This window comes from Gymnoscopelus microlampas, assembly GCF_963454915.1.
Source record: "Gymnoscopelus microlampas genome assembly, chromosome: 17".
NCBI classification, from domain to species: Eukaryota; Metazoa; Chordata; class Actinopteri; order Myctophiformes; family Myctophidae; genus Gymnoscopelus; species Gymnoscopelus microlampas.
The window spans coordinates 26,794,534-26,813,904 of record NC_139954.1 but is presented as its reverse complement, the minus strand read 5'-3'; the positions used below and the strand labels follow the sequence as shown (position 1 = coordinate 26,813,904).

Here is a 19,371-nt window from a genome sequence, read left to right as displayed (position 1 = left end):
AGTGTCCCTTTCTTTGTTTTCTCCCTGATATGCCTCTCCAAGCATTTGCATTTGTCATTGTTATCATTACAACCATTACCCACAATTCCACACTGGGTGGTACTGTGTGGAGAGCTCTCAACTGTACTGTTTTCTCAAGCTTCCCCCCTATCTTGCCCCACTGCCTTCCTTATAACTGTACCGCTGATGCATTCACCCCAACAGGTGCTCCTTTCTGAAGGGATCACTTAGGTATATTTAGATTTGGAAACCTGAGAATGCTGGGCTCTGATTGGCCACATGGACCACATGATAACCCGGGTAGAAATCGCAGCTGTGTGCTGTCTCCCAGGGTCTCTTCTGGAGGGAAGTTGGGGAGGCTTTGGCGGCGCTTGGGAAACTCTTAAACTCTAAAGTGACTGGTAAGAAATTGAATGGAAATTAGCATACAAATCTCCATGTTATCTCAACTCTGCATGCCCTTCCATCTGCCTGGACTTCTATCTTTGCTGTCCTCTTCTGGCGTCTGGATGCTGGGGAGACAGTTCTTTTGGGAATATGGAGTTTAAAGTTCTTTGCTGCGCTTATTAAAGGAGTAACATTACCCCTGCTGGTCCAGAACTGCAAACCTCAAGCAAGATCAGCAATGGCCTACCGTGGGATACTTCTGAAATCTCAACACCTCAGTCTGTCCATTTGGTCCATCTTCCGGCCTCTTTTTTGTTAAACCTTTTATTGGGCGGTAAAAAAGCATCTTTTTCAAGTGAAGAGTTGGAATTCAAGTACTAAAAAAGGGTAGTTAGTATGCCATCCTATATTTAACCTTGCAGCCTCAGAAGGCATTGCATCTCCGTTAGCTAAACAAAGCCAACCAATCGGGTTGTGGCATTGGCTTACATGACAAATAGCTGGAGTGCTGTGGGGCAGCTGTCGCCTCCCTTCAGCCAGGAGGCACAGTTTTTGGGTGGGGTGGGGGCTATTGAGGGAGGTAGGCTGTCACACATTCAAAGCCAGGGCCTTCTATTTGCCTCTTGGTGTCACACCTACCTTATCTGCCCTTCCGTATACCTGAGCCTTTTTAGATCGATAGCACAGTTGGTGCATTTATATTGATACATTTCTGTTAATCTATCTAGGATTGAGGCAAATCAGAAAGTTGGAATATTCGTGTGGGACCCCAGTGGATTGCAAGTGACACTTCTGTACTCTAAGATTGCTGGAAATACGGTAAGGCATGCACAATGGTTGGAGGTTTATACGTCTGTGTTGTTGTTTTATTTTATTTTATATTGGCTGCATGTATCTCCACTCGTTTTAATTTGGTAGCTTGGGTTCAAGCATCCTAAAATATCTATGATAAAGATGTCCTCGAGGACTCAGTAGTGAGGCCTGGACTAGATCTAGTCCAGGCCTCACTACTGTATGTGAACTCCTCAAAGACAATGAAAAACTATTCATTCCACTATACAAAGATAAACCACACTCTTACACAACCTTTAATGTATGAATGCCTGTGTTTTGTGTAGACCCTTTGAAACTGTCCCAAAATGGCGGACGAGGAATTTGATGATGAATTTGAGGAAGAGGGAGAGGTAAGTGGATATGATTTCACAACACAACATTATTTTCACATTAATACATTCGTTTTAGTTCATTTTAAAGATAAGAAAGATGCTACAAATAATAATAGCATAGGTCCATCCTCTCAGACATAATGCTATAATTGATAACACTACTTTCATTAAAGGATTGTTTAAAGATAATTCCTCCTCACTATAGGACTATTTGTAATTCAGTTTTCGTGGTTTAGTTAGATTAGTGATCCAGATACTCTAAATACGATTCTGTGGGCTGAGGTTATCTTCTTGCTGTGCAGGTTCCATGGCAGACCCTATGAATAGTTAAGTCAGTTACGATACGTAAGTCAGTTACGATACCCCCCAGTCAGCAGTTCAGCTGACCAGGCATCCAACGCTGCTGTTAGATCCTGTTTCAGATGGACACCTCCCTATGTGTTTTAGAGCCTGGATCACCCTTGACAGCCAGCTGTAAATCAAAACTAGCTAACTACAAACCAAAATGAAAATATTCAAATGAATGGAGTATGGAGAGTGTCCCTTGCATCAAGATTAATGAAATACCTATGAACTGATAGGTGGAGCATAGTGATGTAATAATTACACCACTGCCAAAAGTGCAAAATATAGACACAGTCAGTGACATAAATTCATGCAGATTATACTGTATAGACCAGTGTTAACTATCTGTCAATCACCTACTGTATGACTGTGATGTAAATGGTGTAAATTGATTTCTTGCAAGCCCCCACTTTCTTGAATTTTACCATTGTGATTTTTATGTTAAATAAGAGGCCTTTTACACACCTCAGTACTCTGACTTGAAGATGGACTTGTCCATAGCTTCCTCATGGATCAATCAAAATAATATAGCAAACTTAATAACAGTTCAAACATAATTTTTGCTGTATTGTGTTTGGTTTATTGTGCAGGCCAAAAAAAACAGAAATCACTTTCCCAACTTATAAAATAATTACTGGTGAATGTATATCCATGCTGTCTGTTAAAGATCTCCGTACTAGTGTGCAATGGAAGAGTGAAAGCAGAAGGCTAACAACGTAATCCCTTATTTCCTTGGGAAATAGGATTAAAGTTAGCCTGCTTGCTGATATCTTATAGGGGAGTTGTAATGATTTCTTAAACTGAACCAAAAAGCTATTGTAACATTTCAGACTGGCTTTATATGTCTTCTTTGACATTGGAGTTGCAGATAGAAAAATATACTAATGTACAACCATTTTAGGGATAGCACCTGATACAGTATCATTTTGCTCCCATATAACATATTAACCATCAAATCGATTTACTTTCTTTAATACAAAGATGTAAATCATTTGTCAGGGAGGACATACATACAGAATTCCCACAAAACAATGCACTCTGATTTCACTATTACTTTCATCTATTCACTCTGGAGAACATTTGCATTGTCTTTATCTGAATAGTAAGGTGGCTTCTTATTTGATCTACAGAATGGGGAGAAACATATCGCTATTCATGCTACTGATGTAAATATACAGTACATATAAATACATAAACAACGCATACACAAGCATCTCTGTTATTTACTAAGTTAAACAAACAGCCTCAACCAAACTATGTTATGTTGTCATCACTGCTTCCATTCTATATGTATATTTTCCTCATTATCAACATTAGAAATGACTTCTTCCTCACCCTATTAATGGAAGACTTGCAAAGGACTGTTTCCATCAGTCAGACAAATTTAGAAGTGGACATCTATGGCAGACTGGCAGTGAGAGAGAGAGAGAGAGAGAGAAAGAGAGACACATGGAGGCAAGTGAGACGAGCCACTGTGCTGTAAATCACACTCCCATAGCCTGGACTGGACTCCTACCTAACCTAAACGTCACAGTAATAGAATGTGCTTAGGAGAGGTGGCTGCATGGGAAAAAAGCACCTGCTGTGGAGGTAGCGAGAAGGAGAGAGAGGGCTGCACAGTAACTCATGACTGTTAATTTAACTCTGAAAGTGTAAAAAAGTGAAAGGTGGCCGGTTAGACCCTTGGCTCAGGCTCACCCAGTTTATCTGTCGAAGTGTCCCTGAGCAAGACGCACACCTAACTGTGGTATTAATAGCGTCCACTGCTCTAGTTAGAATGAGTAAATGCAGAGGGTGAATTCCAGGTACATGGAAATGTATTGGGCAAATACCACCAAAACACATAATTTATTTATTATTATTATTATTATTATTATTATTATTATTATTATTATTATTATTATTATTATTATTAGTGTTCCTATGAAGTATATGTGTACAGGTATGGTTCTTTCCTGTCTGATAGATTCAGATAATGAAGCCTCTTACAAATGTTGTTTAAAGCGTTTGAGATGTTCTTTCTCTCAGCTCTGGTTGATTGTACTGCACTGAGTTGTACCAGACTATAGATTTGCATAGGTCTTCTAGAAATATCTCGGTGGTCCGGGCTCAAACTTTGGTATTGAGCATACTATAGCTTGATTAATGCTGCCATTTCATTCATTTTGAGTGGTGAATGTATCACCATAAGGTCACAGCGGAGGTCACTGTAATTTAGGCACTGTTAAAGTTAGTTACATGCTATTCAGGGAATAGATGGCTGTGTGTGGGAATGTTAGTTAATGTACTGTGTTGACTAATAGAAAAGATCAGTATTAAACCCATGGGAACCTTTGTGTGAACAGACATAGATAGATTATTAAGGGTTTATAAATTATTGGTTGGTACAGTGTACCACTAGATTCATTACAAGGACAATGAACCCTTTAACAAGTAATTGGAATAGCAATGAAGCCATGGGACTGCTTAGGGGTTCAAAGGGTTAAAGGGTTCTGCACACCAAGGATATTATAAGCTTCTCTATCCCAGCTGGGATATGGGCTTTAATTACACTGAAGCTTAATTCAGAGCATATTCTCCTCAGTATATTTGAAAGTCATTTAGAGTTACTGCGAGTGAACGTCAGAACTTTTTATTAGAGGACTGCTGTACTGTACAGTACAGTACGCTGTGTAATTACTTTAGTCTGTTTTTAGGTTGGCATTTGTCAGAATGTACAGTATGCAACTAATATTGTAGAAATACAGAATACAGCAATCATATTGTATGTCAGCTGAGGTTGTAAGTATGCAGGTTTAAGAACTGGTGCCAGAGCTGGGGAAAAATCAACCTCAATCCAAAACACTGTGCTGTTTCTCCCAGTACCTTTACTAGCAGTTGTGTACATTTGTAGGTAACTTACACAAGTTCAAGTTACACAAGTTCAAGTTACACAAGTTCTTCTGGCGGTGCCTCTGCTGGCGCTGCCCAGGGTAAACTCAAGGTAAAACACCATCTCCCAAAGGCCAGCAAGTAAAACAAAACAGTGTATAGTTTACTCTTTCGGTGTCTAGCTGTTGACATTTCTGTCACCTTCGTCATCTTGTCTGCATGCCCTGGAGTCTAACCAATTGACTAGCTACAGTATTTGACTATACACCCTATTTATGTGAGCACCCAAAAGAAGATGGCTGCCTTTATGGCTACAAAGGAAATGGCTGACTTGTATGTTTTTCTTGTTGACGTTTGCTGCTTAATGTGCTCATCGCTACTTTATAGGCCTTATACTCTGCTCCTTAAGATTTCTTCTTTCGTCTTCATCATACTATGTAATCCAAATCTCCTTGTGTCCTATACCTCTTCTGTAACATTGTTGTAAGTCCCATCCCATTAACTTGCTCATAACCGAGCATTACTGCTTCATTCATTCCCCATATTTTGCTTCTAGTCATTGCTATGCGTGCTTAAAGGTAAGTAAAGTAGCTGTAGTGTTATTGTAATGTGGGTTAAAATGTCAAATCCTGGTAGAGTTCTTCAGATTCCTACATACAAATAAAATGCTCTGCATTCAAGCCAACAATTAGCATTTATTGAAGTCACTGCATACTTGGCAAATTCTGTGTGTCATTATTGGTCTCTTCTCCTCATCTGTTTCACAAGGCTATGGTACACAGTAAAATCCTGAGTGTTAATTTAACTCTGAGAGTATTCAAAAGAAAAAACAGCAACCACACACTCACTAACTCTGTATGGAACCATTTTATTGCAAGCTTTCGGTTGTGCGTTTTGTAAGTACATTATTGTAAATCAGTTACATTTATTGATGTTTCCTGTCTCAGTAGACGCTTGTGTCTAAGGCTGTTACTAATTACTAGGTATAACTACAATTCCCTTGATGTTGAGTATGGATTCTGTAGTACACTACATTTGGGACTACAATTCCCTTGATGTCTGTCTAGTCACTGGACTGTTAGACACAGGTGTCTTGCATTGGCTATCAAGTGATGACACTGCATGCTCAACTTGTACTGCTGAAAGAATTCACTTGTCCTTGTATGGCTGAAGAAGGTCACACAATCAAAAGCTTGCAATAAAATGTGGTGATACTTGCACAGAGTTAGTGAATGTGCGGTTGCTGTTTTGTCTTTTGTTCACCCTGATATTTTTCAGCTCCAGCACCTCACCCAAGTGTTTATTTTTGTATGGATGAGCGGTGGTTTAGTTTACTTTTCTGTTTTAACTCTGAGAGTGTTGAAATGGAAACAAATGGATGCTAACGTTTTGTACACTTTCTGAGTTACAATTTACGATTTAGGCGACACTCTTATCTAGAGCAACTTACAAGTGCGAGATCAGAATCATAAAGTATTAAAGCATGAACTCTAGTCAACAAACCACAAAGTAAGTGGTCACATAAGTAGAGTGCAGAGAGAACAATGTAATGCTTCAAAGAAACTAGGATGCCAGGTAAACAATGAACCTAGCATCTATCCAAATAGCATGCTCTAAATAACATTCTTAACATTTGTGGTCAAGAAAGACAAATCTAAGTAGCAAAAATATGAGAACAAATGACCAAAATCTATTTGTATTGTAAACTAGCATCTGTCGAAAAAGAAAGGACAAGAAGAGATACAAAGCTGGAAGGGAGTTGAAGCTTTAATCCGTAATTATTTTCCTATCCAGGAATCGAACAAGGGTCTTCCATGCAAAATACCAAATTTCTATGACTCATCCAAGAGGCAACCCACTTGTCAAGGCACATAAAGGGATATTTCACTTTCAAACAAGTTTGTGGTCATTTTAACATCTACTCTGGCTTTTGTGAGCACCCCAGACATTTTTCAAGTTGCTTGATTCAGTATTTAGATATTTGATATTCATTTTATCAGACACGCCCCCTTCCTGTACAAACCATTGTAACTTCAAACTTTATTTTAACCATTATAGATTCATCATAAACACCTGTCCTTGGTTCTGGTGACTCATACTGCCCTCCTAATACGTGAGAGGGCCATGCTTTTACTTTTATCATTTATTTTATTTTTGTATTTACATTTTTTCATTTCCCCCCCAAATTATGAAAAATAAATGAAAAGGGTAATTGATAAACCTCACACATTAGTAGGGCAATATCAGTCACCAGAACCAAGGACGGGTGTTTTTGATGAATCTATCATCAAAATGGAGTTTGAAGTTACAATGGGTTTGTATAGGAAGGGGGCGTGTCTAAATACTGAATCAGGCAACTTAAAAACTGTCTGGGGTGCTCACAAAAGCCATAGTAGATGTTAAAATGACTCCAAACATGTTTGAAAGTGAAATAGCCCTTTAAGAGCTTCAGGCAGTACTAAATGTCTCATTGGAAGAGTCTACGGAGACTACCTCCAACATTGCATATTATTATCCAATATTGTTTTAGTATATTGTATTAGCATACTCTACCACACATTTGGTCAAAATCATGTTTTATTCATTAAAATTAGTTCTTGATTGCAGCTTTAAATGAACACTCAGGATTTTACAGTGTAGGCTACTCTTGCTTTGCCTGCTGAAAGTGGTTTTGTGGGACCACTGGTCATTGTATCAGGAATGGTAGTTAATTGCATTTCCCTCTGCTCTCCCACAGTCTGGCTCTGGCTTGGAGGTCAGGAAAGTTAGGAAGAAGGTCAAGGTGGATACTTCCAAGTTCATGACCCCTTACTTGGCTCATGCCACCAAGATGCTGGAGCAGTACAGCCACGTAAGCAACAGGAGTTTTACACTACAGTCCATATTGTTTTACATTTACAGTACAATATTTTAACCACTTAAACTCTTACTTGGTCCCCTCTTTCTTTCCTCTACAATATCCTTTCAGAAAATAGCCAATCTACAAGCTCACAATGTACCGTCACAATGCGACGTGTTGTGAGCTTGTATGTCTGCTATTTTTGCTGAATGTTCACCCCAGAATAGGGACTCTAGGGCTCATGTGGTTAGTATTTAATTCTCTTTTGAATGTGTATACACTTTTTTTAAAACTCGTTTGAATGTGTATACATACTCCCCAACAGAATGTGTATCGTAAGGCCTATGACCTGTCCAAGGGGACGCCACCTGCTACTGAGACTGAGACCCCTGAGATGATACGCATCAGGAAGGCTCAACAGCAGCTGAGTGAGGTACTAACTACCATGCTTTTATTTATCCCATTCAAGTACTAATTTGAGTCATTTGAATTAAATTGTATCAAGTCATAATATTTAGTCAAGCAATAATATTTGAAGGTGTTCTTGTAAATTGGTCACTGCTATAAAAAAGGGGTAAGGCTGAAAAAAAGCATGCCTGCTCAGCAAAATAAATTGATAAATAAATGCCTTAAAAAAACATAGATATCCTGCATTGTTTTTCAAAGATATAATGGAATAATGATGTATATTATCGTCCACCAGGTGAAATACCGCATGGAGGGCAACAAGGCCAAGACAACCAGCTTGTACGGCGGCGATGCTCGAGAGATCGTGCATGTCAAGCATGTGAATGAATTGATCAGCAAGGTGAGTGCCCTGAAATTAATCGCATACACTGCAAAATCCTGAGTGTCAATTTATCTCTGAAAGTGGGCCCATTTTTACACTCTCAGAGTTGTTTGACATGGGACCCCCAGGCCCCCTCCTTTTTTCCCTCTACGCCAAATATCTTTGTTGGATATAGCTCACATTGTGAGCTTGTAGATCTGCTATTTTCAATGAATATTCATTAATAGGGTTCATGTGGTTAAAGAGCTAAACTGCTCAGTGCTGGGCATGGTATTGACTGCTCTGGGTTCTTTGCCTTCCTCTAGGTTCTGTACAGACAGAAGTGGGATGAGATGAAGGACAGGTATCTGCTGCCCCCTGATGCGCCTGAACTGGTTCTGGCTGTGAGGAACGCCAGGAACTACAGCAAGGTAAACATAGTCTGACGTTCAAACAGGACAGTGTGTGCTCAGGGTTCAATTTGTTGGTCAGTCTGAGGAAGGCTCAAGCCAAAACGTGTCTGTCTGTAGCTGCCGGTGGCAAAAAAATTAAGCTAAGGACTTAAAGTGAGTGCTGGTGACCTTTTGATTTAGTCTAATTCTCTTTGAACCTGCACCCGGTAAAAGAGAGCACCATTTCTGTCTACTCGCTCTGTGTCTCAGACTCAGAGGAGGGCTGTGGATAGTTCAGAACACCTGCCTACCAGTGACATCATCCGTAGACAATTTTGGTCATTTCTAACAAGATTTCAAACTTCTTTTATTTTTTAAATGAATGCAAGAACAATGGCTTCTATTTCAGTACGCTAACTTTCCAGGAAGAGTAAGGCTGTAGTTTTTTCTATTAGTTTGGAATCCCCATTGATGATGTCATTGATAGGCAAGTTTCTGAACTGTCCATTGCCCACCAATGAGACGGAAAGCAGATGGAAAATGTGCCATGTTATAATGAGCATTGGTGAGGAACAAGTATAGGAAGATAAATAGGTGAAGTGCTCCTTTAACATAGCTTTTTCAATTAAACTGTTAAATTGTGATGTTATCAAACATATCAGACATTCTACATTTCCCCAAAGGAAATGCATGCATTTACTTCTGTTTGACCAGAGTCAGGGATAAAAACATATTCGCACCGGTGATAAAAATGTCCATAGGGGGATAATATCAAAAGCAGAGGCATGAATCCCGCCCCCCAGCAAATCAAAACCTGGATATGACTACCCAAAAAATAACAGCAACAACAAAAACATATAATTACTGCATGTTATTTTAGTATATGTGATATGCCCATGAAATGGCTCTTGCACTTGATTTGATTTGATCTAATAACTCATGTCTACTTTGTTTTCAGAAACTGTACACGGAGGACTGGGATTATGATAAGACCATGAACTTGCCCTACTCTGACAGTCCTGAGCTGCGCAGGGTGGCCAAGGCTCAGGAGGTCCTCAGTGACGTAAGTGGACCAACACTTCTCAACTACTTGTCTAATCTAGACTAGAGGATATGAGAAACATGTATAGTGTTCTGACCAAAAATAATGCATACTGTATCGCGCCCTTTCTGCCCTGAGTCCCAAGTCCAATGTGCTTTTTGCTTCATGGAAGCATACGATATGGAAGTATGTACTGTACCGCCCTCTAGAATAGCGATTAGGTTCTTGGAATCTGAACAACCCCACCTGTTTCTGTCACTAAACAGGTACTGTGTCTTCTACCAGACCCTACCCCTGTGCTGGGACAGTGCAAACACAGTGTGGAGTAGGGATATGGGAAGCAAGCCTGCTATACAACATTCAGTTACAAAACAAGATTCTGTTTCTCGTTGACACTATGCATGGTTATAAGTCATAAGTGGCTCAGGACTCGAACCCGCGACATTAGAGCCTACAGTATATGTGATATCCGCCTTAACCGCTAGGCTAGCGGTTCCCCAAAATTCCCAATGTTATTTTTAACAGGAAAGTAAAATCATCAGCCCATACTCTATTTCTCTCACTCACCCCCGCCCCTCTCTCTCTCTCTCTCTCTCTCTCTCTCTCTCTCTCTCTCTCTCTCTCTCTCTCTCTCTCTCTCTCCTGACAACAATTCAATTTCATATTTTGGATGATGTGGGGAACCCACTGATCCAATTAGATGAGATCGGGGTGAGGTGTGGAAATGTTTCATGTGTCACGGGCTGCGTGCACTCAGGTCAGCTATTGATCTGGAATAATTAACTAGTGTCAGTAAATCTCGCCCTTTCCCTCTTCCACTGTGTCCCTGCAGATTCACTACAAGAAGGGTCATGACCAGCGCAAAGCCAAGTACACCTCCCTGGCTGACTCTCCTGAGATGGAGCTGGCCAGAAAGGTGTTCACCCAGCGCAGTGATGTAAGTGCCTGATTCTCAACACTGTACATATGGATGAAAATACAGTATAGACAAAACTAGTGAGATGGTATGACTTGTGCATAAAGAAAGGGATACAAATAAAAAGAGAAAAGTTAATTCTGTCATAGCCACTAGTAGATCTGCTAGCTATGTTTCGATTTTTGGGGAAAATGTTCACATTTAATGGCATGGCCAAATTAGGGACGCCCAACCCCCCCCCCCACTCAAGGGTCCGACCATCCCCAGGAGACTGATAGGAATAACTGAACACCTGCTCTATGGTATTATTGGAGACAGACATTCTAGGCTGGCAGAGAGAGTCCAAGTCCTAATAATAGCAGTAAATTACAGGAATACCTGTTCGCCACCAAACGTCTCTCATCACATAGATATGGACAATCCTAATAAAGTTTTCTTTGTTTATCTGAGCTTAACACAGCACTGGGTGGCAAAAGGAACATTCTTTTGTTATGCATGTTGTAATGCTTGGGAAAGAAAATACACTCGTCCACACCAGTGCACACCAGGATACTTACATAGTACATACATAGGCACTCTTATTCATGAATTAAAGACAAAAAAGAAACATTGTTATCTTATTGTTATCCAGCCACCTTAATAGAAGAAGGCGTATGTTGTTTATCCATGTGCCTTCTTCTAGCACACCATAGTGCAATTGCCTCCACACACTATGCACACATATAATGCATGCCATGGGAAATCCAATAAACTACATTTCATGTTTGCAACTTTCATATTTTCCATACACTTTGTATTTGTATGAAACTACATCATTGCGCCATTAGTGCTCCTACGCGATATGTGTCACATTTTTCCAGTTACACAGCGCATGCGTGGACGAACTAGTATTCATTGTTAGCCTCACGGCAGGGAGGAGGATGAGGATGGCAATGTCGGTCTGTCCAACAGTTTGGAGCCGAACAAGATATCAATCTACTGGCAGCAGGATTGTTATGAAACTTGCTAAGCGCATTCGTGCTCTCTCCTTCCTAGAGGATGAACCGTAACCATTTGAGTGACGCCATGACCTTTCCTCCCTCATGTCAAGATGTCAACTTTGCACACAAGATTTTTCATAATCTAATAGGTAGATTCCAGGATGAACTCTACTGATTTTGGTGACCCCAAGATCTTTCCTCTAGTGCTACACTTAGGTCAAGAACTTTTTGACTCTTTGTCATGTAATGCTTATTGTTACTAGTATTATTATTTATTATTATTGCATCTCCCCTGCAGCTCAAGTACAAGGAGGACTACAATAAGAATGTGAAGGGCCAGTGGTGCGAGACCCCCTACTTTGACGTGGCCACTGCCAGGGTGGCGATGGAGAACCTCAGCAATGTAAGAACATTACCTTTGTACGATACGTTGGTATTTCTTGTCACACCCTGTTCACCACTTAAGCCCTGTATACTTTGTCTTACAATGAACAGCAAAAAGAGCCTATCTGCAATCTCACAAGGCGTCGCGTTGCAACACATTGTTTGCTTGTAGATCGGCTATGTTTGCTATATTTTTGTAACGATGCCAGGTTTAAATTGGATAAGTGTTTTTTCTTCGTTCATGCCTTAACCACTGCCCTCATTTGTTCACAGAGGCTCTACACGAAAAAATGGGATAAGACGAAAAGCCGCATTAATTTCATGCAAAATGAGACCCCTGTTTACGATTCAAACAAGAAGGCTCGTATAGCTATTAGCCAAGTGAGTACCACCAGCAATCACCAATACCACCACACACACACACACACACACACACACACGCACGCGCGCGCGCGCACACACGCACACGTACACACACAACACACGCACACACATACGTTTCTATAATTGTGAGGATATCAATATTTCCAGAGAGTGATCTTATGAATGCCATTTTAGTTGTCAGTTTATTTTTGCCATTTTGAAGCCAGTTACCAACGCCAGCTACCAACTACATATAAATCAGGCCAACCCTAAACCTAACCTCTAACGTCTAATCCACCCTAAGCCCAACCCGAATCTTTTCTTAATTGTAAATCTAAATCTAAAAATCTTTTTTAACGATAAAAAAATCTCTTCTTCACAATGTCTGTTTCTCAATTTCGACTACACTTTTGGACCACACAAGTATAGTAATACAACCACACACACACACACACACACACACACACACACACACACACACACACACACACACACACACACACACACACACACATACACGCACACCTACATGGTCAAAAGACATGACTTGGCTTTTATAGATTTTCCATTGAGGATTGTTCAAAATAAGCTAGTGGTCCAGAGCTCAAAAAAGGTTGAGAACCACTGATATACCTCATCATGAAGCTTGTATCTGTTCTCCACACTTACTCTGTTCTCTACTCTGTGTTTTTATCCCTAGGTCCAATACAAGAAGGAATACGAGAAGGCAAAAGACCAGTCCGATTACAACACTCTTCCCGCTACAGAGAATCCCCTTCTCAGACAGCTCAGATATGCTGGAACCATCCTCAGTGATGTAGGTGTCTACACCATGTAGAAGGAGTCATCGGCTCCACATATGACATCCCTGTTCTGCAGTATACCTCCACAAATAACCCTCAAATAACGTGTACATTTTTTAAATAATCAAAAGGTCAACCCACTTGTACCATACTTAAGTAACACTTTTAGTTTAAGTATTTACAAATGTACATTTGGGCAGTTCCATATATCTCGTATATAAGCTTATTTCTCAAAATCTCTGATTTATTTATAATTCTCCTGATAAGTGTGATTTGTTTCCTATCCTTTACAGAAAGTGTACAAAAAAAGCTATGAGAAATCCAGGGGATCCAGCATCAACTACTGCGACACGCCCAAGTTTCAGATGGACTCTGTACTTAAACAGTTTACTGATGTGAGTATTTCTGTAGACTAGAGAAACTCAGTCACACCAGCCCTGTAATTTGAGGTCGGGCTGCAATAATCAATTACTTTCTTATTGATTATTTTATTGGTTTGTTTTAGAAACTATATATCTGTGAATCGACATGAAAAAAAATGAGTAGATTTTGTATAAGCGAAAAATCGATGAGTCTGATTAACACTTAATACCTATTTTATACTTTTGTTATAAAATAGCAAAAATCTAAAAGCTCACAATGCATCTCATAATGACGCATTGTGAGCTAGTAGATCTGCTATTTTCACTATTTTGACTATTATTCAAAATTGGTTATTGATTATTTTATTAAAACTCTATTGGGGCCTTTTTTTTTTAAATAATTGATTAAATCGATTTGTTCGATTAACTGGTACACTCCTACGGACGTCCTTTTTCCCTGTCATTTCAGCCCTCTAATTTGATGAGGTCTTTTGTCCAATCCCATGTCCAGATTTAATATGACCATGTTCATTTTCTTCCCAGGCAAAATACAAAACAAAGTATGAAGAGGAGGTGAAGGGACACTATATTGGCAGCTACGAGGATATCTATATGGTTCACTGCAAGCAACTTGAAGAACAGAAGTGTTCTGTAAGTTGCTTAGGGTTGTGCTTTTTTGGGGGGGGGGCAAAATATGAGAATTTTCTGATATTCTTAGTAATGTATGCACTCCTCATGTCCTGTATCTGGGTTTTCAGCAATGGTATAAAGCAGATGCTGAGGACATCAACTCAAGGTGCTTCTTCCCTCAAACTGTTACGCCTGGATACGAAGCTACTAAGAGTCTTGACAAATGTAAAGAAGTAAGTAATCCTGGTTGATTGGATTTATGTAGTTAATTATTCCTTAAAATCAACCAAGTAGCTCGGACATTTTATTCATATAGAAATATTTCATAGAGTTTTTGTGTTGTGTTTTGCAGAAAGTATACCGGCAACATCCGGACACAGTGAAATTTACACAAGTGACGGATTCTCCAGTTCAAGTTCAAGCCGCCATCAATGCCAAACAGCTAAGTGATGTATGTATCAAAATGTTGCCATTGTTGAAAATGTTTTGAAAAACAAAACAAAAATCCACTAGAAATTGTAGAACTGTAATGTAAGCCAAGTAGGGGGGGGGGGGGGGGGGTCAGGTTAAATGTCATTTTGATGAAGTGAATACAATTACATTTTCAGTTGTTACGCTCTGTGTACATTTACTGACTCAAAATCAGAGGCAGCTAATGCATTGGATCAGATTGTGTGACATGATAGCCGAAGAAAAGAAAATGTGCCCATTCATCCACATAGCCCAGCTGTCTTTCCGTGAACACCATGGAAACTGGAGAGCCATCTCTCTGTAGTATAAATAGCAGCATGCGTTCAGTTAGCCCAGAATAAACCCTGTGATCACACAGGGGTTGTTGGACAAGGAAAGTAACTGTTTACTAGACATAACTATCAGACAAAGAAAGAGCTCGGTTAGGCCGCCACCACCCTCTAGTGACAGGAAGTAAAATCACTTTTTAATCCTGTATAGAGTTTGCTCGCTAAAATGTTGCTGTTAAGCGCGCAACCAAGAATCATGGTCAACACTTTATGAATTTGAGGGGAATCAAAGAGTACAGTGATCAATTCCATTCTGATTTCCCTCTCCTTTTCTTTACAGCTCAACTACCATGCAGATTATGAGAAGATGAAGGTTAAAAATGTCCTGCCGCCAGACTATCCATTCTTCATCCAGTCCAGAGTTAACGCCTATAACCTTAGTGATGTAAGTAAACCAACTACAAGTGTGTTTGTTTTTTCACTGAAATCTAAACTTTTTCATACATTCTATCCCAGAGTCCATTTGCCGTTGCAGTTTAAAACTCAAATGCCAATGTTTGCTATTGCTGTAGAACTGCTATCACTATGACTGGGATAAACTTAAAGCCAAGCAGTTTGAGGTGAAGGGTGACGCCATCTCGATCCTTGCCGCGCGTGCTCACACAAACATTGTCAGTGATGTGAGTATTCAATTATTTTTATGGGAATAATTAAATCCCTCCTTTTTAATATACAGTGTGTTTGGTGTTTTCTGTAGAGAAATTTAAATTCAAATGTTGTTGTTGTTGCTACTTTCAGGTTAAATACAAGAAGGAATTTGAGAAGAACAAGGGACACATGGTTGGAGCCCTCAGCATTAACGACGACCCCAAGATTATGCTTGCCGTTCATGTGGCCAAAATGCAGAGCGAAGTAAGACATTAGGGTTATGTTAACTGCATGGAAAAGAAAGCATTTCCCTCATGCAAAACCACGTATAGGCCTACTTGGTCATAAGATGATGGGCCAGAGGTGGCCATAGCTTAGTGGGTAGAGGTTTTAGAGAGATTGCCTTCTGGTAATCAGAAGGTCACTGGTTCACCAGTCGACACCTAACCCCTAAAAGTTCTCCCCCGAGCACTCATCATGATCATATCAGCAGCCATCAGCTGAGTGAAACTAAAACTGAATGTGCCCTGCATTATTAAAAAATGTCACCTCTCCTGCTATTTTCACTTTTTTTTATATTATGAATTATGAATTATTGATGAATTATTATGAATGATTATTTTTAGATTTGACAGTGTACATTCCCACTGACTGTCGGATATGGCACGGTTCATCAGCATTCTCATGCTTACTGTATGTGTCCACAGCGAGCGTATAAAAAGGACTATGAAAAGATGAAGACCAAGTACACCCCCACGCTGGACATGATGTCGGTCACCCTGGCCAAGAAGTCGCAGGCTATCGCCAGCATGTCTGGCTACAAGAACATCGGCAACCGCTACCTCATGCCCCACGACAGCGTAGCGCTGGTCCTCGCCAAGCAAGCCAACCAAATCCAGAGTGACGTAAGAAACATCAGGCATCGTTTTTGCAGACAGACTGCAAACTTTGGATATTTTCTGGGTGGGGTGGGGTGGAGACATTTATGAAACTCTGGTAAATGTTGGGAAATTGTGGAGCCAAATGATCCATTAAACTCCTGAGTGTTAACTCTGAAAGTATATACTCTTTTTACTATGTACAGTATGAAGAACAAACATTTTTGTTTTCTTATCTAGTATATGACACTTTGATCTTTTCTTTGTGCCAGAATGAATACAAGTATGACTACAACACTAACACCAAGGGATCTCCATGGATCCCCTATGGCTCAGTGGAGGAGGAAAAAGTCAAGAAGGCCGGCGAAATCCTTAGTGAGGTACGTAATGTACACAGACAGCATCCCTTCTCTTCCTCCCCTTGATGATGCATGAAAGCGATACATCATTATTTGATATGCAATGGAATAATTATCTTGTCAACTTACCCGTACTCCCCCGCAGAGAAAGTACAGACAACATCCAGACACTGTACCCTTCACGGCCATCGATGACCATCCAGTCATGCTTCAGGCCAGAGTCAACCAGCTTCAGAGGAGTGATGTAAGTCTGCAAACTCCCTGTTGGCACATTGGTATCGGCTGCCATTCATGAGCTCACAAGATAAAAATGAAATAATAATGACACATGATATTGTTGCTGTCAGGCAAAAACCTTGTATCTCCATACAGTATTGTATTGTCGTACACATGTGTCGCAAAAAAGTAGCCAATCTACACGTCTCCTCTTTAGGCTTTTTTTGTGTGTGAAAAAGTTTATCTGTGGGTTTTATAATAAATATAGAGCTTGTTGTGAGTGACTAAATAATAACTACATTGGATCCATTGGAACACACTTTTTTTAATTACATTTTTTTCTTAATGTTGCTGTGATCTATTCTGCAGCATGTTTGATTTACCATCTCCGTCCTCTGCCCCCATAGCTGTTCTACAAGAGAGGCCTTGAGGCGATCCACCAGAAGTACTCTCTGCCTGCTGACGCCCCTGAGTTCCTCCTATCCAAGAGTAATGCATTCAACATCAGCAAGGTGGGTTAGGACACATAGTACATAGCTTTAGTCTCCTCACAAGTTGTGAGATGCATGTCACATTGTTTTGCCTCATGCTTCAGAATGGTTTGGAAGCTTGATAATTCCAATTCTTGATTTCAGAACACCTACAAGGCGGCCTGGGAGGAGACAATTGCTAAAGGTTATGACCTGAAGCCTGATGCTATTCCCATTATTGCTGCAAAGGCCGTCAGACATGCAGTCAGTAACGTAAGTATTTGTTGTCAGACTAAACCTGCCTATCTAAAACTGAAGAAAACCTTGATCTTCATTTCACAAGAATAATTAATTGAATTTAAGAGTATGAATGAGAATATTGTTGTTGTTTTTTTCTTTGACAGGTGCAATACAAGAAAGCATACGAAAAGGCAAGGGGCCACCACGTTGGCTTCCGTAGCATCAAGGACGACCCCTTGCTGGTTCACTACATGGCAGTGGCTAAGATGCAGAGCTACAAAAACTACACGAAGGACTACCACAAGTCCAAGCTGAAGTATCACACCCCCGTGGACATGATGAGTGTGGTTCTGGCCAAGCATGCATCAGCTGTTCAGACGAACGCTGGCTACAAGAAGATCACCCACCAGTACACTCTTCTACCAGACGCTATGAATCTGGAACTCGCTCGTAACATGAACTTAAACGCCAGCGATGTAAGTTTGAATATTCACTTACAGCACTTATACCATAGGGTGATTACATTATGTGTTGAGACTAAGGTGCATTGCTACCTTCTATTTCTCAGTTGGAATTAGATTGGGTCAATGAGGAGGGGGAAAGAACCCCCTCCCTTTGACCCTAACCATTACATTACAAAGGAAGGAAAGAAAGAAAAGTTCATTTGTGTAGTACATTTATAAAGAAATAAAGATGTTTTTAATATATATATATATATATATATATATATATATATATATATATATATATATATATATAAACAGAATGAACAAATTATGTTCAAAGTGCAATTATGGTCGTTGTTGTTTTTTTTTACACTGTTAGCAATACACTCGTATGTGTCAAGAGTATCATGTTGTCTTACCTACTATAAAGAGCTCATACTGTATACGTACAGTACATACTGTACTCATCGAGACTACAGAACCGACAGGCACAAACAGACAAATGGTTTACTTCACTGGAATACCTCTATCCAAAGTGTAATATGGAAAGAAAAAGGTCTTAATGAAACAAATACAAATAAAGCGCAATAATATGTGCTGTGTAAAGCTTTCTTACACTCACAACAAAATCCAGACAATGCTAGGTGTTGCAAAAAAATTATCTATCCACTGCCATTACTCGTTCTACCGTAGGTACTCTACTCTACTTGTCATTCTTTGCTTACAGAACAACTACAGGATGGACTATGAGACCGGGGTGAAGGGAACCGGTTGGGTCCCCATTGGCTCCCTGGACGTGGAGAAAGCCAAGGTGGCAGGCGCAGCCCTGGATGAGAGGAAATACAGGCAGCATCCTTCCAGCTTCAAGTTCACCAGTACCTGTGAATCCATGAACATGGAGCTGGCCAAGGCCAACGCCAAGATCATGGATGAGGTGAGTGGCAGTGGCCATAATATCTCATTAGATCTTTCTGTGCTATGTTTAAACTGGCAGTCCAAATCAAATTGTTGGCCTATCCAGTTTGGAATGGCATTGGTTTTTATCAAGTCTGAAAAGCAAAAATAAACACATGGAAACTGATTTTCGCAAATCAGATTTAAATACTAGGTGGTTTGAAATGGGTT

At 40.1% G+C, this 19,371-nt stretch overlaps 1 protein-coding gene across 15 annotated transcripts in view; it reads left to right on the top strand.

Moving 5' to 3' along the window:
• The first annotated feature begins 267 nt into the window (after nt 1–267).
• The window catches only part of neb (nebulin), a 78,942-nt gene continuing 59,838 nt past the window's right edge, over nt 268–19,371 (top strand). For 14 of the 15 annotated variants that reach the window (XM_084083584.1, XM_084083580.1, XM_084083589.1 and 11 more), the window contains exons 1-27: nt 268–401; nt 1,116–1,206; nt 1,506–1,571; nt 4,792–4,881; nt 7,507–7,620; nt 7,934–8,041; nt 8,312–8,416; nt 8,704–8,808; nt 9,728–9,832; nt 10,644–10,748; nt 12,006–12,110; nt 12,365–12,472; nt 13,155–13,271; nt 13,551–13,652; nt 14,163–14,270; nt 14,378–14,482; nt 14,602–14,700; nt 15,330–15,434; nt 15,562–15,669; nt 15,788–15,901; nt 16,345–16,542; nt 16,788–16,895; nt 17,020–17,118; nt 17,498–17,602; nt 17,726–17,833; nt 17,965–18,276; nt 18,974–19,180. In XM_084083584.1, coding sequence (XP_083939710.1) covers nt 1,527–1,571; nt 4,792–4,881; nt 7,507–7,620; nt 7,934–8,041; nt 8,312–8,416; nt 8,704–8,808; nt 9,728–9,832; nt 10,644–10,748; nt 12,006–12,110; nt 12,365–12,472; nt 13,155–13,271; nt 13,551–13,652; nt 14,163–14,270; nt 14,378–14,482; nt 14,602–14,700; nt 15,330–15,434; nt 15,562–15,669; nt 15,788–15,901; nt 16,345–16,542; nt 16,788–16,895; nt 17,020–17,118; nt 17,498–17,602; nt 17,726–17,833; nt 17,965–18,276; nt 18,974–19,180 — 2,985 coding nt within the window. In that variant the 5' untranslated portion in view covers nt 268–401; nt 1,116–1,206; nt 1,506–1,526. The remainder of the gene's footprint in view (nt 402–1,115; nt 1,207–1,505; nt 1,572–4,791; nt 4,882–7,506; nt 7,621–7,933; nt 8,042–8,311; nt 8,417–8,703; nt 8,809–9,727; nt 9,833–10,643; nt 10,749–12,005; nt 12,111–12,364; nt 12,473–13,154; nt 13,272–13,550; nt 13,653–14,162; nt 14,271–14,377; nt 14,483–14,601; nt 14,701–15,329; nt 15,435–15,561; nt 15,670–15,787; nt 15,902–16,344; nt 16,543–16,787; nt 16,896–17,019; nt 17,119–17,497; nt 17,603–17,725; nt 17,834–17,964; nt 18,277–18,973; nt 19,181–19,371) is intronic. The other variant, XM_084083588.1, reaches the window with a different exon arrangement.